The sequence below is a fragment of the Lonchura striata genome, chromosome 10, assembly GCF_050655825.1.
Source record: "Lonchura striata isolate lonStrDom1 chromosome 10, ASM5065582v1, whole genome shotgun sequence".
Classification (NCBI taxonomy): Eukaryota; Metazoa; Chordata; class Aves; order Passeriformes; family Estrildidae; genus Lonchura; species Lonchura striata.
This window is the reverse complement of record NC_140712.1, coordinates 12,991,547-13,007,280: the sequence shown is the minus strand read 5'-3', so window position 1 is coordinate 13,007,280 and position 15,734 is coordinate 12,991,547. Positions and strand designations below refer to the sequence as shown.

The following is a 15,734-nucleotide window of genomic DNA, read 5'->3' as shown; positions in this document are numbered from 1 at the left end:
GTTAGGGGACATAGTCGTAGAACATATAGTTACTCTGTAAAATGTACTTGCTGCTAGTTTTTTTTTTGTAATCTAGGTTGGATAAGTATAGAAGTAATTGATAAAGCCATAATATTTGTCTGATATGTAGGAATTACCCCTATGATTCCTGTAACAATGAGTCTATAGAGGCAGAGTTATTATTTGAGATGTTGCTAAACTTTATCTAAGATCTCAAGGACTAAAGCTTTATAAGTGACATTGGATGTGTGCTGTATATTCAGTACATACTTGGAGTGTACAAGCCACCCTTTTCATGTAACCAGTACCTCGTTACCTCTTATTATGCTGAAATAGTTAAACCTGATTTTGTGTTTCAGATAGAAGTTTAGTGGAAATAATTATTTCAGAATTTACTGACAGATGCTATGGATACTGTTGCTTCTGGCTTGTCTCTTAACAGCTCTTAACAAAGCAAGTTTGCTTTGTTAGTCTCTATATTAAGACTCTGGAGGATTTATTGATGTATAAATGAAATAGATTGTATCAAAAATATTCACAACATATGTTTTAGAAATGGTGGTTGGTTATTTTTTTTTATGATTTATTTGTTTTGTAACTGGACAGTAAATAAGTGGTATATTTAGGATAACTCAGTGAGTTGGGGGAGGAGGAGGACTTTTGTATGTGCTGGGGTACTGATGTATTTTTCTCTGCTTTTCAGGTTGCCACGGAGTAAAATGGATGGTAGCTTTGATTGTGATTGTGGTGAGCTAGAGCCACCTGATCATTAACAGAAGGCATCTTTTGTAAATCAAGAGCTGCCAGTTTCCTATTTAACTAGACTGTAAACAAAGAAGAGAAAAAGGAGGAAGAAGGAAAAAAAAATAGTGCTTACCAGCACCATAGAATGACGCTGCTCAGGACCAGTCCAACACTGAATGTATCTGCACTGTGAGGAGGAGGATGTTAATAGAAGCCTATTATGTGCATATTTATTCACATTTTTGTTAAATGTTAACCAGATTAGCACAGTAGAGCTGAGTGCATAGTATGTCATTTCATTCCGTTTGAGTTTCTTGTGAGTATTTTCTTTAATGTCTGCAGAAATGCTGCACCTTTCTTGAACTATGAATGCTGCAATCTTTCTATCTTATGCTCAGTTTGAGTTCTAGAGCTTACAGGCTCTAAATTCAAGGGGACACAACAGGCCTGGCTGGCTTCATAATGAAATGAGAGTGTCAAGAAACCATCTTGCAGTCAAAGCCAAGTGTTTCTTCTCCCTTTCTCTAAGACCTTTCCTTCAGATACCAGTGGAAGTGTCTCCGTGTGTTTACAGAAGCTTAGAAGTTTGAGGAAAAACGTAAAGAATTTTAAAATGGCAGAAAAATTTGAAAGTCTCATGAACATTCATGGTTTTGATCTGGGCTCTCGGTATATGGACTTAAAACCACTGGGCTGTGGTGGAAACGGCTTAGTTTTTTCTGCTGTCGATAATGACTGTGACAAAAGAGTAGCTGTCAAGAAAATTGTCCTGACAGATCCCCAGAGTGTTAAACATGCTCTACGTGAGATCAAAATTATTAGAAGACTTGACCACGATAACATTGTCAAAGTATTTGAAATTCTTGGTCCCAGTGGAAGCCGGTTAACAGATGATGTGGGCTCCCTGACAGAATTGAACTGTGTTTACATTGTCCAGGAATACATGGAGACAGATCTGGCTAATTTGCTAGAGCAAGGCCCTTTACTGGAAGATCATGCCAGACTTTTCATGTACCAGCTGCTACGTGGGCTCAAGTATATTCACTCTGCAAATGTTCTGCATAGAGATCTCAAACCAGCTAATCTTTTCATTAATACTGAAGACTTGGTGCTGAAGATTGGTGACTTCGGTCTTGCACGAATCATGGATCCTCATTATTCCCACAAGGTATGCAGAGAGTGGGAATATCTTAAGTGATGCATTGACAACTGTGCTTTCTTAACATCTTTCCCCCTTTTACACAGGTAGATAGGTTGTGGAAGGCCTCCTTAGCATGATTTGTCTCAGATAGGATTACTGCAAGCATAAAATATATTTTTTTTTTACTAAATGGTTTCAGAAAAGCAAAGGTTTTAATAGTGAAGACAGAACCTGAGATTAAGAGCAACATTTAGTTGTATTTAATTATTGAAGCCTTAAATAAGATTATAAGTAGTACAAGTACTGGGGGATTGGTTTAGAGATACTGTCCTCCTGGTCTAGATGTTTCACAAGAGAGTTCAGTATCATCATCATTTTTTTGGCATCTGGGAATGAGAAAGTTTTGCTGCAGTACCTCATTTGACTAATAAATAGTGTCATATTTGTATAAGGTTGCTGATGACTCACAAAGATATTTGTAAAGGTAGAAAGAAGGTTTAGTAGCATGCACACGGTATAATCCCTGGGACTTTGAGACTAAAAAAATTGTGTTAGTAGTGCATTAAAAAATAAATTAAAAACCGTAAGTCTTAAAAATCTAATAGAATTTTTAAATTAATTTCATTAGGGCCATCTTTCTGAAGGATTGGTTACTAAATGGTACAGATCGCCCCGGCTTTTGCTTTCTCCTAACAACTACACTAAAGCCATTGACATGTGGGCTGCAGGTTGCATCTTTGCTGAAATGCTGACTGGGAAAACACTCTTTGCAGGTGGGTAAAATAAAATCAGTGGTATGTTCATAAAAGGAGTGGTACTGTTTAATTATCTTCCTCAAGAAAGATTAGTTATTGTGGCTAGCATTAGTAGTCATTGACTGTCAGGATATACTATATTATTATGCAGTTATATAATAAATTGATGTATCTATAAAGCAGGAGGTATTTCAATTTCATTACTTGTAATGGTGTGTATTTAGCTATGTATTTAGTAACATAATTTATTGTAGAAGTCATACACTAAATATATCTGTAATTGTGTTAAGCTAAATTTATTGGTTGCTTAAGAAGTGAATTGGTGTATCCAGGAGTACTTGAGGATTATGAATACCCTGAGTATCATATGCATATTTTTTTTTTTAATGTAGTCAACCTAATCACTTCTTGCTTCGCTATATTTTAAATTATGAAGTCCCAGGGGCATAGATTTAAAGGTGTAAAATTTAGTGCAATACAGCAAGGAAATGTGCAGCCTTCAACTGTTTCAGGTGAGATAGGAAGCAATGCTCTGGTCTCATTGGGTGCATTGATATTAGAGCTTTGGTTAGCATCAGGAGCAAATTTTTGGAGCCTATCTCTTGATGCCCATCCTGTACCATGTTGCTGACCTAGCTCAGAGCACAAACTAGAGCATTTTAGGTAAAGTGAAACTGTTATTTGCACTACAGGAGATCACCACCTGCTGAGAAGCACTCGGTCCATGGGAACAGATGAGCAAACTGCTGAAATACCTCTGGAAATGTTTATTTTTGTGCACCCTGGGGCCTCAGCAGCAGCTGTCTCATTCAGGCTCACTCTTGGATTTGCTCCTGTTGGCCTGAATTATAGGAGTAATACAGATAAAACCTCTGAGAGCTAAGCTTGCACTTCAGAATTCACATTTCTTTAGACACAAGGACTGTGGACTGAAAGCACACCTCTCAGTCATTGTTAGCTTTGCATGAAAAGGCAATGGAATTGAGAGTTTCTTCCCATTAAATAGTTAATGGAGAACTGTCAATTGAAAACATTATTTTGTATAAGTCAGTATAAATTTATACGTGCAGAGGCTTCTCTTAACATGCAGCAAGTGTTTCACTCTTTGAGTTACTGACTACTGGAGTAATGTCCCCAGAGTATTAAATGCTTTGCTGATACAAGATTTATTACGTTCCCAGTGGGAGAAAGTCTGCAGATTTCATAATTCAGCATATATTGATCACAACTGCAAACATTTTGTGTTTTTTTTTCCTTTGAGTATCATTGGTATTTGTCACAGTTTTTTATTGGCCCAATTGCCAATAAAAGAGTTAGAATTCTGTTTAAAAACTTTCTTAGTCACCAAAATCCTTAATTTGTAGGCTTGTTTATATGCCTTAGTTAGATACTTAGTTAGATACTTAGAAAAATATTTTAGATATAGTTGTACTCCTGTGAAAATGTAGCACTGCTGCAGTTTTCTCATCTAAAGAAAAATGGATTTCTTGACGTCATGCATTTGGAAAGGGAAGATGGTTGGAGATAGGATAATTATTCTGCCCTGAGACTCTGAATAAAGTTCTTCTGCAGAGTTGTTTTGAGGGATTGATTTTGTTAATTGCAACATCCTGTCTGCTTCTTAGCCATCCCTTAGGAATCCTGCTGTTTAGAAAGTTGATGAGAATGGGAAGGAAGAGCACAGATTAATATTACAGAATACCTGGAACAAGTGAGGGAAAGGAAGTTTTGAGGCAGAGGAACTCAATAGCTTTTCCAAACAACTTCTCTGCTTATTTGTTCTAAATTAATATTTTGCAATGGTTATTTCGCCGATAGTGGACAGAAAGCTAATTAATTTTTAGGATGGTACTAATTACACAGTAGAATCTGTTTTCCAGCAAATTACAAACATTATAACATCTGATAGATCATGTTAAGTAATTTGTTGTAGTCTGAAGCAGAACAAAACTGCTCTTTCAGTCCAGTAAAGACATTAACACAAAGCAGTACTGATCGATTTGGGGAACTCTTGTCAGATTTTCTGCAGTGACTTTGTCTCAGCTTTTCAAGTCACCTGGCAGGTATGTGATAGGATGTTCAGTGCAGACTGCTGTGCTGTGCAGGCACTGAAGTGAACTGAGAGCGTTGAAGTTTGGAGATGGTAGAGTCTCTTACTGGCCCCATTTACTTTTATATTTATTGTCACATACATCAGTATTGCTTGTGATTGCCCAGAGCTGCTTGGTGAAGGAAGGAAACACTGGCATGCAAATAATCCTATATAATTTCATTTGCTAGTTGAATTTCTAGGATCCCACATCCTCCTTGGAGCTGAGCAACAAGCTGTAGTTGGCGAGTTATATTTCTGGGTACTCCAGTACTGAATACAGATGCTGTTCATTATTCAAAATTGACCTGCTGTATAGGCCCTTATTGTACTTACCCAGGGAAACTTCAGGTAGTGCTGGAAGAGTACTGTAATTTCAATCATAATAGAGTACTTTTTTCAAAAAGAGCATCACCCCGTGTAACCAGGTGATTTTTGTCTTGCACTTAACAGTTAAAGGAAGATTTCAGAGTAGAATATTAATACAAATGATTGTGGCCTGCAAAGTGTCTTTCGGAGCTAAACTACTGCTGTTTTTATTAGTAAGGGACATACAATTCAAAGTGAGGTCAAATACTGTATTAATTAGGTGGATCAGTTGAAAGAGGATAGCAGTATATAGTGTATGATAAAAATGGTATTGCTGTAGAGTACCTCATCCATGGTGAAAACACCCTTACAAAAGCTTAAGGTTAGGTCTCTTTATCTGTGAGTAGCAGGTCTGTAATTCTTCATATGCCACAGCATTTCTTGAGAGCTCTTCAGGTTTATTATCATTTAAATTCAGAACTTCAGCCTTTCCTGTGGCAGGAGATTATAATCTTTTACTGGAAATAGCTGCTCAGAGCACAAGATTTTAACATGCCTTTCATATACAGGGATCAGAAATGTTTAAAGTTGAAACGGCTGCTTGTCTTTTCTTTTGGTGCCCAGGTGCACATGAACTTGAACAGATGCAGTTGATTCTAGAATCAATTCCTGTCGTACATGAGGAGGACCGTCAGGAGCTTCTCAATGTAATTCCAGTTTACATTAGAAATGATATGACTGAGCCACACAAACCTTTAACTCAGTTGCTTCCAGGCATCAGTCCTGAAGGTAAGTAGTGAAAAAATCTTCATTCAACGTTTTGATGTTTCAAAATCATCAAATAGTATGCAGCTTTGAGGTGCAGGTGTGTGATTGTTAAAAGCAAGTTTCAGTTAGAAGAATCTGTGTTCTCTGAAGGAGGATTGTCTTCTGCCCTAATAAAAGAAATTTACTTCCATGATGGCTGCTTGGTTATCTTTAGAGTAGAATTGTGACTCTGCTGGACCTATTTGCACTGGAATTGCTCTGTTTTGAGACACTGGCCTTTTAAATACAAGGGAATGTTGGAATGGAGTCAGTATAGCAGGACTGTCTTTCAAATGTTTTTAGAAGAGAGTCCCACAGCCAAAGTAACAGCAGTTCCATTGGTGGATACTGATTCAGCTTAAAGCTTTCTGTCTCTTGCTATTTTTTCATGCTTTAAGTTAAATTATGGTTGATCTTAGAATGGACTTCTCTCTTTTTCTGATGGCTACAGGATGCATATTTGGCAGTGCACTGTTAGTAGCTGGTAGTTCACAGGCAGCTACCTTGAAACAACTAGGGACCTCTAGTACAAGGCACTGCACCTTAATGTTAAGTTCTAAATGTCAGAAATTTCCCATTTAATGGTAGCTTATATTCTACAGCACTGGACTTTCTGGAGCAAATTTTGACATTTAGTCCCATGGATCGATTGACAGCAGAAGAAGCTTTGTCCCATCCTTATATGAGCATTTATTCCTTTCCAACGGATGAGCCTATTTCAAGTCATCCTTTTCACATTGAAGATGAGGTTGATGATATTCTGCTAATGGATGAAAGTCACAGCCATATTTATAATTGGGAAAGGTAAATTTATCACTTACTGTGGTAACATAATTGGACAGTTTTGTGCTTGAAGTGACATTGCTTCATGGGCATTATTTCCTTTTCTCTGTTTCTTCCTCTTGAGTTGACCTGAGAATAAAATTTTCCATTATAGAGTATCATTGGATTTATAATCTGTTAGATGCAACTTGGATATGCTGATGGATTCCTGAGTTGCACTCGGGACTCTAGAAGCTAAAGTTAATATTTACTTTTTTTTTTTTCCCAAAATACTTCTCTAAAAATAAACATTTTTAAGGAGAGTTTTAATTATGATTGACTTATCTAATGCTTAATGCATATTGTAGTAAAGAGATTTCATAGTAGTCATCTCAAGTCAATTAAACACGCTTTAGAAAAAGTTCTGTAAATGGAGTGAGCTGTTGTACATAATTCTGTTTCTTCATGCTATATTAAATTAACAGCCTGGAAGAGATACTCAGTTGGATTAAGGAAGAACTTTGTGTTGAATTGTCATTAATTTGTAAGGGAATTTCTAAACTTGACTGCCTCTGTTTTGGGAGCCAGAAGACTTGCTTTTAGCTGCTAACACTTACAAAATTGTTTTACAGATACCATGAAAGTCAGTTTTCAGACCATGACTGGCCTATTCATAATAACTATGAAGCTGATGAAGTTCAGCGTGATCCAAGGGCTCTTTCTGACGTAACTGATGAAGAAGAAGTACAGGTAGATCCTCGCAAATATTTGGATGGAGATCGTGAGAAGTACCTGGAGGATCCTGCCTTTGACACCCACTTCTCTACTGAGCCTTGCTGGCAGTATTCAGATCACCACGAAAACAAGTATTGTGATCTGGAGTGTAGTCACACTTGTAATTACAAAATGAGATCCTCTTCATACCTAGATAATTTAGTTTGGCGAGACAGTGAAGTTAACCATTACTATGAGCCCAAGCTTATTATAGATCTTTCAAACTGGAAGGAACAAAGCAAAGAAAAGTCTGACAAGAAGGGCAAGTCTAAATGTGAAAAGAATGGGTTGGTGAAAGCTCAGATAGCACTTGAGGAAGCATCACAGCAACTTGTTGAAAAAGAAAGGGAGAAGAATCAGGGGTTTGACTTTGATTCTTTTATAGCAGAAACCATCCAGCTTAGTTTACAACATGAGTCTACTGATGTTGATAAATTAAATGACTTGAATAGTTCAGTGTCTCAAATAGAGTTGAAAGGAATAATATCAAAGTCGGTAAGCAGAGAGAAGCAGGAGAAAGGAATGGCCAACTTGGCACAGTTAGAAGCTCTGTACCAAACTTCTTGGGACAGTCAGTTTGTCAGTGGTGGGGAGGGGTGCTTCCTCATAGACCAGTTCTGTTGCGAAGTAAGGAAAGATGAACAAGTTGAAAAAGAAAATACTTACACCAGTTATTTGGACAAATTTTTTAGTAAGAAAGAAGATGCTGAAATGCTAGAACCTGAGCCAGTAGAAGAGGGGAAGCTTGGGGAGAAGGAAAGAGAAGAGAGTTTTCTCAGTAACAGTGGGGAACTCCTCTTCAACAAGCAGCTTGAGGCTATAGGTATTCCTCAGTTTCACAGCCCTGTTGGTTCGCCTCTCAAGTCCATCCAGGCCACACTAACGCCTTCTGCTATGAAATCATCTCCCCAAATTCCCCACAAAACCTACAGCAGCATTCTGAAACATCTAAACTAAAACACTCAGCAGACATTTCTTTTATATTCATCAGATGTGTTTGTCTTTTTTTATTACTAGTGTAAGTAATTTTTTTACTTGAATCAGATGGTGTAATTTTGGTATGGATTTCATTAGTTTTCTGTTTACCATTGTTTTTACAATTCAGAATTACTTTCTATACATGAGTTAGTTTTGTTTTTAAACTGGCATGTCGTTTGCACACAAAATTAAAGAATAGAGCAAAATAATGCAAAATGCAGGAGGTAACAAAAAATGCACTAAACCAAGTTAATAAAAAAACATTCTCTCAGTAAAACAGTGTCCATGTTTTGCAGAAAAAGAACCTTGCCTTGAAATTTACACAGTGAGACTGTACATAATTGCATGAGAATATCTATTTTTCCCAAAACATTTTTTTCATTCATGCGTATTTTAGAGTTTTTCATACTCAACACATTTCTTAGACACATGATACCAGCAGCAACTGAAATGAATGCAGAATTTGGTACGCATGTGTTATCTACCTCAAGGTAACAGCAGTATGTGGCAAAACATTAACCACCCATAGTGCTTCTCATTATGCACTTCTATTTAGCCAGCATTATTGTAGTAGCTATTCCTATTGAAAATCATTCAATATTTATAAATGTTCTGGTATGCATTCTTTATAGTGAAGTGTTAATATGCAGCACTTTTATTTATTTTAGCAAATAAGTATATTTCTGTAATTATAGAAAGTCAATTTTTGAGTTACTTTTCAGATAAAAGTTTTTGTTTAGCACTATGGTTTTATTGCCTACATAGCTGGATATATATTAACATCGGCTTATTCTGAGGCTATCCAATACATTTTTATTTTTATTTTTTAGCTTTCATTTCAAGTAAAGCACTCACTGTGTATAGGAATTTGTAATTGGAGGTGCTTGATCTCTACAAAAGAAATTAGGAATTGCTTTATTATCAAATGCTCCTAGAAGTCTTAATTGTGTTCATTTTTTAAAAATTTTGTAATGTTAGTTGTGTGCATGGAAATAATTAAGGTACAACATTACTGTAGGTTAAAGTTCTATATGGTGAGACATTTTGTTTTTACTGTATGTTTTTACTGAATGATTCCTGTCCCACTCCCAGCCCCCCTCAAAAGCAAGCATGAATAAAATTAGGTTAAATATAGCATGTAGCATCTCAGTCTTTTAAAATTTTGTTTTACCTTCTGATTTTTTGAAATACTGGATGTATCATTGGCTCCCCTGTTTAAAACTAAAAACAAATAAAAACATGGCCAGCAAAAATGGCTGTTTGTGATGCTTTGTACACACCCTGCCAGATGTGCTGCAGCTGGGGCAGTTGTGAGAGTCACTGCCTCACACAGGGTGCTCATGGCAGCATGAGAAGCTCTCCCTGGACGTGCTCTGGGGATGCAGCATCCTGCAAGGAGATTCCCAAGAGTTTCCTTCTGTCCTGCAGCCTGGAGCGAGGAGAATCCCATCTAGTGCTGTGGCTGTGAAAGCAGAAATATACAGTGGTGTCCATATAACCTTTTCTGTTCAAAAAACCAATTTACTTTGAGAGTCTAAGTGACCCAAGTTACTGTTTTCTCAGAGTTTCAGCCAGATGAGTGTTAAAGGAAAAGCTGTGGCATGTGTGTGCCAGCCCCTTCACGTTGCTGCAGTGAAGGTGAGCCTGCAGGTTCCTCAGCCAAGGGCTTGGCTGGAGCACTTCCACGAGGAGGTTTTGGGAGCATGACCAGGTGACTGCTGTGGGATGTTACAAAATGTGCAGGTCAAGTCTCTGTTGCAGCAAACCCTAGAACAGTATGTATTTCTCTTCCATCACAGCTGTTCCAGAGGGAGCTAATTAACTGTACAATAAAGCTACGTCTTCTGGCAAACTCCTACAGCTTTTCCTATGACAGTGTTCTAGTTCCTCCAGATTCTTCCATCCCTGCTCCTCTGGCAGGGAGCACGGTTGCAACTGGCCTAAAACAAGGATCTCTGCCCCTTAGGTGGCACAGGATGGGCACCTGGGGAGGGGACAGGGAGCGTGTCCTTGGGCATGGTCCCTGGACATTGATGCAGCCACAGCAGTGGGGTGTGGGCTGTAGGGAGGGGGTGACCAGCTGCCCTCTCTGGGCAAGGGACTGTTCTCAAGGGCTGTAGGGTTTTTGTTGAGATTGGAGGAGAGCAATGGGTGGGAAGTGTGGAAGAAACACATCTTGTACAAATGAAGTATCTTTTTTGCTTTTTTTTATTTTTTAGAACACATGTGAAACTGAACAGTACTTAAGAAGCCTGTAAGGGTACAAAGGGAACGTTTTACACTAAAAGGAAGGGGAGAGTTCAGTGCTGAGCTTAAACCCAGCATGGTGCTTCATTACCTTTGTCTTTACCTGTGCTGAGGAGGTAGCACTGTACAAGCTGTGCTGCCTGCATTGCTGCAAACCCTGCTCTCACAACAGGCTCTGTCCATGGGTCACTGTAGGGTGCAGTTGGGCAGTTGGGATTATTAAGTAGAGGGAATTCCCTTTGTGGAGACAAAAGTGTTTTATAAGGACCATGCAAAGTGAAATCACTGCTAGAAAGTGATGGTACTGGGGGTGGTGCTGGGTTCTCCCTTGGCAAACTGCAGGACTGTGGGAAGATCAGCCTGCAGAATGTGCAGGGTGTCACAGGTTGTTGCCATGGGATGGAAGATGGTTCCTGCCTGTACTCATCAGCCGTGCCTATCCCTTCAGGAAAAAATAGGTCAGCTACATGTGTAGCCTTTTTGCTGTGACCTAGCAACAACATTGTCTTTAAAAACAAAATATGGAAGAGGCTTAAATTATGAACCAGATAAAGGGACCTCTGTTTCACGCAAAGGTGCTTGCCAAGTACAATGGAACCACCCTTATTTAACAAAAAAGCAAATAAGAAATGAGAATATTAACCATCTTTTTAAAGTGCCCTTTCTTCAAGTGGCCTTTTGTTAAAAGGCAGCATTTTAAATTATATTTAACAAGAGCTTCAGATAGAAGAGGTGATGTTTACAGCAGACCAGGACAGAGCCTTTTGCACATCCTGACATCACATGAGGTCTAATAATTGCTGAGCAGTTTGTTCTGATCAAGGGTTCTCAGCCATTGTCAGTTAGCTTTTTAAGAGTTGTATTTAATTTTAATTAAATCAGAGTTGCTATATATAATCTTAGCTATTTTTGTAAGCCTTTGCCCATGCTGCTGATAGTGGTGTGATGCCAGTGTGACCAGCACAGCTTAGCTGGTCTCTGCTGTGAGCAGAGCTGCTCTGCTGGGGCTCTGGGCTGGATGTGGATTCTGTGAAGCTGCTGGGCTCTGGGGCAGGCCCTGCTGCTGCTGCCCCTCCCTGCCCTGCTCAGCAGGGCACCGGTCCCTGCAGCAAAGGGTTTGCTGCCTGCAGCAAAACCCGTGCCTTGATGTACTTTGTTTTCCTGTCACCTTGCTGATGCCTTTCTGTGCTGCAGAAGCTCTCGGAGCAATGCTGCTGCATCCTTTTAAGGCCTTGCCAAGTTCCCACTTTGGTCCATCTGATTGCCTGAAGGCACTGGTTTATGAACAGGTTTTAATGCCTTTTTTACAGAAGTCCACCAGAGAGTTTTTTTTCCATATGGAACTAATGTTGCTGTTTTTTTCTGTCCACTTCCAACCTCTGTGATAGTCAGGGATGTAGGTGTTTTTCCACATGTGGACTTTCATCCTCTACTCTACACATGTATACTGCAAACCCCAGAGGACTATAGGCAGGACCCCAAGGAATTCAGTGGCATACTGTGGTGCAGTTAGTGCTGAATATCAAAAGGAAAACCATCCTTTAACTAAAGCTGCTTCCACAAGTCTTCTATTTATATTCTGTTGCTTTCCTGCTGCTGAGATCTGTAAGTGCTTATCAAGTCTTCAGCTGAGTTTTACACATAATTAAACAGTAACCTGTCTTCATTCTTCCAAAGATGCAGCCCTGAGCAACAGCAGCCCTGAACCAATTTGTTCCTTACTCCTTGAATTATTTCAGTTCTTACAAAATCCTGTAAATTCTTGTTTGCTGTTCAGCCACCATTTGCGTCAGACTTGAGCTGCACGACCTGGGCAGTCATGCTGGGGGTATTTAGTAACAAGCAAATAATCCAGATCACTGCTGGCACCCAGCACTTGAGCTTTCATTCTGCTGTCTATATTTAAAATGGTTATCTGCTTACTCTGAGTGCTATTGGAGAACTCCTTAAAATACTGGCTGTTGAAAAGTTCAGTGTCTGCTTTTGGCTGGGGAGTAGCATGGCTGATATGGTGAGCTGTGTGCAGCAGGCCATGTGCAGAGGGAGCTGTGCCCAGCAGCCCCTGGGGACGTGGGCATGGCCAGGTATGGCCACACTCTGCAAATAGCTGGCAGCAGCCACTCGTGTCATCTGCTTTCCTCAGGAATCTGTCTGCTGCATCCTGACTGCTGAGCAGCCCTTCTATAGAGAACTCTGATAATAAAATGCCTTTTGTAATCTCTGTGCTGGGCTACTGCTGCCAAAATTACTTTTAACCTTAATGTCACCCAGCCTGGATTGCTACACGTGGTATGAAACACCAAAGTGTGCGTTTGGCAGCTGGGGCTGGGACACAGAACTTGTGACTTGTCCAGCATCAGAGCCAGCAGGTCCATTGCCCTTCATGCCCAGCTTTGACTCCCTTGTTCCCAGCACAAAGGGGCTGGGTGATGATTCCTGCAGCTCACACGCTGACTAAGAGCATGGCTGTAGGGAAAGGGAGTAGGGAAGGGATTTTCCATCTGTCCCTGGGAACTTGGGTTAATCTATGCTTACATCCAATCAGTGTTTCTAGAGCACAGAGTCATTCCTGAATTGGTGGCTGATGGTTTGATGGGTTTCCTTCAGTTTTAACATTGGTAGAAGGCTGATTTATTTTGTCCTAGTTTGGTATCATTCTGCACTACTTGTGTCTTAGCTTACTCTTTTCATTTCTCCAGATTTCTTGTAATTTTTGGTTTAGGCTTATTATATTCTTCTAGTAATCATTCATGGTTGAATATAGTCCAAGGCAAGTGGGTGATCCCCTGCCTGCTTGGTTAAAGATCACTGGCCACTCTCAGAATAGATGTGAGGCCTAATAAAACACAGCTTTCCTTTATATCTGAATTTTGGCATCTTCCTCAAGCCAGGGCTCTGGTGCTGTGTAGAGTGGAAATTTCACTGCCACACTAATCCCACTGTGGCTGGTACAAGGTAAGTAAAAACCTCATCATTTTTCCATGTCATCATCTCTACAGCATCTTCCCAAAAAAGCAAGTGTAGCCAGGGTAGAATTTCTGCTTTACAAGATTGTTGATCTTTTCGTTTGCAGCTCAGGCTTCAGCAATGGATGCTTCAAAGCCAGGCTCAAGCACTGAAAGGACATTTTCTCATTCTCGTTCTTGGTGATGCCATTCTGACTGGATTAGAGTTTAAATCTTCAGTGCTTGAGGCTGTAGAGAAACAATGGTTCTTTTTGATGTCTGTCTTGAATTTTATCATTTAGAAGGATTTAAAGCATAGACCTCAATAACTGAATGACAGATTTACTGTGACTTCTGTGTTTGTTTGCATATAGATTTAGACAGTACAGCTCTTTAAATAGCTGGGTAACTAGCAGAGACATTCTTAAAGCCTATGATTAAGAAAGCAGATGGGTTTGGGTTTTGTTTTGTATCATATTTGTCTCAGATATTTTCTGCTATTGTTAGAATCTTAGCAGATTTGATGTTGACTTCTAGATACTAAATTATCTTTTGGACCCTTACCCATGACATTTCACTGGTTTTCCATGATTCTTTATTCTCTCTTTACTTGCTTTTATACAGAGAGACCCCCAGGTGTTTGAGTCTCTCAGTTTTGCATCATGCCTAGCCCTGTGAAGGAGCAAGGTGCCAGTCTGTTGGAGTGCAGAGTGGACAGGAATGTCCTTTAGGATTGCTGGCACTTGTGTCTGTATTTCTATTGCCTTGGAACTGCATCGCCCAGAGTACAGCATCCACTTCCAGCAAGGCAAGGTGAAAAACCTATGACTGGCTTAAGGACCTGCACAGGGCAAGCAGATTCACAGAGCAAATCCAGGAGAAATGCAAACCCTGGAAGCCTAAGTGGAGCTCTGGCAAGCTGGGCAGCCACGGAGAGGCTCTTGGTTTGCAGGTGGAACATGGCAGAGGCTGGCTGCCCACCTGTGTGGCTCAGTTAATCAGTACCTTGCAGCATTGCTCGTGCCCTGAGAAAACCATAATGGTGTCAGCAGTGGAGCAGGTGTTTTGGTGCTTCAGCCAACACGGAGGAAAACACAAGAGCACAGAGCTGCTTGAGCAATTCACTGGGCCAGCGGGCTGGAAACACCGTGCTGTGACACCGTGCTGTGACACCGTGCTGTGACACCATGCTGAACACTGTGCTGTGACACCGTGCTGAACACTGTGCTGTAAGCAGCTGGGTGCACCCTGGTGGCTCAGCACTGGGTACCAGCACCAGCAGTGCACAGCAGCCAGGCGTGACCAGGGCAGAGCCCAGCTCATCCTCCAAAATGCTGGTGCAGCTCAGGGAGGAGGTTTCCGCCCTGCCTGCCAGGAATTGCAGTCTTTGTTGGCATGGGCAGGAGGAAAAATATGATGGGAAACAGGAAGATTAAAATAATCCCAGTGAAAACAGGATGTTGGGAAGCTGGTAACAGAGTGGGGCTGCAGGGCTGGCGGGCTGCAGAAGGCTGCTGGGAGCAGGGAGGCTCTCACACAGGCTCTCTGGGGTAAAACATCAGTTCTCACATGTGGAGACCCCCACCAAAGCCTTGAGGCAGAGGCAGCACAGCTCTGCTGGCAGCAGACTGGTATTTTGCATTCCCCAAAACATGACTGATTATGGCTATTTGCACCAATGTGTTCACTCACCTTCTCTCTAACACCTGCCTGAATTCTTTTTTGTTGGATGAAGGTCATAAGCCGTTCCCTACAACACATCAGCCTGGCAGCACATTTATTTACCAGCTAGGACCTGGCAGGCAGCGGGCTGGAGCTGCTCCAGAGCCCGGCTGCCAGCAGGGAGCTGGATATCTCCCAGCTGATCACAGCCTGCTCTCCGAGCTGCCATCCGTGGCGTCCTTCCAGCTACGACAAAATAAAAACCAAACAGTGTTTGTCTCCCACTAAAGTGCCTCTTCCTCCCAGGGGCTGACAGCAGCAGTCAGTGCTGTGGATTTACAGCAGGGGCGGCTGAGGGAGCCGGTTCCATCCCAGAGCCAGTCTGTGACCTGTCAGAGCTGCTGCTGGGGCTGGCCAGGGGCTGCTGGCCAGTGCCCAGCCAGCTTCTGTGCCTTGCACAGAAACACTGAGGTGCTCCTGCTCCTCTGGGAGCAGGGCAGCTGCAGTGCCAGGCACTGGTT

The 15,734-nt window shown here is 40.9% G+C and overlaps 1 protein-coding gene across 6 annotated transcripts in view; it reads left to right on the top strand.

Annotated features, from left to right (window-relative positions):
* The window catches only part of MAPK6 (mitogen-activated protein kinase 6), a 28,257-nt gene extending 18,645 nt beyond the window's left edge, over positions 1–9,612 (top strand). For all 6 annotated transcript variants that reach the window (XM_021537444.4, XM_085588754.1, XM_021537443.4 and 3 more), the window contains 5 exons: positions 704–1,912; positions 2,514–2,658; positions 5,663–5,827; positions 6,448–6,649; positions 7,240–9,612. In XM_021537444.4, the coding sequence (XP_021393119.1) occupies positions 1,358–1,912; positions 2,514–2,658; positions 5,663–5,827; positions 6,448–6,649; positions 7,240–8,338 (2,166 nt within the window). In that variant the 5' untranslated portion in view covers positions 704–1,357 and the 3' untranslated portion in view covers positions 8,339–9,612. The remainder of the gene's footprint in view (positions 1–703; positions 1,913–2,513; positions 2,659–5,662; positions 5,828–6,447; positions 6,650–7,239) is intronic.
* Positions 9,613–15,734: the final 6,122 nt, after the last annotated feature.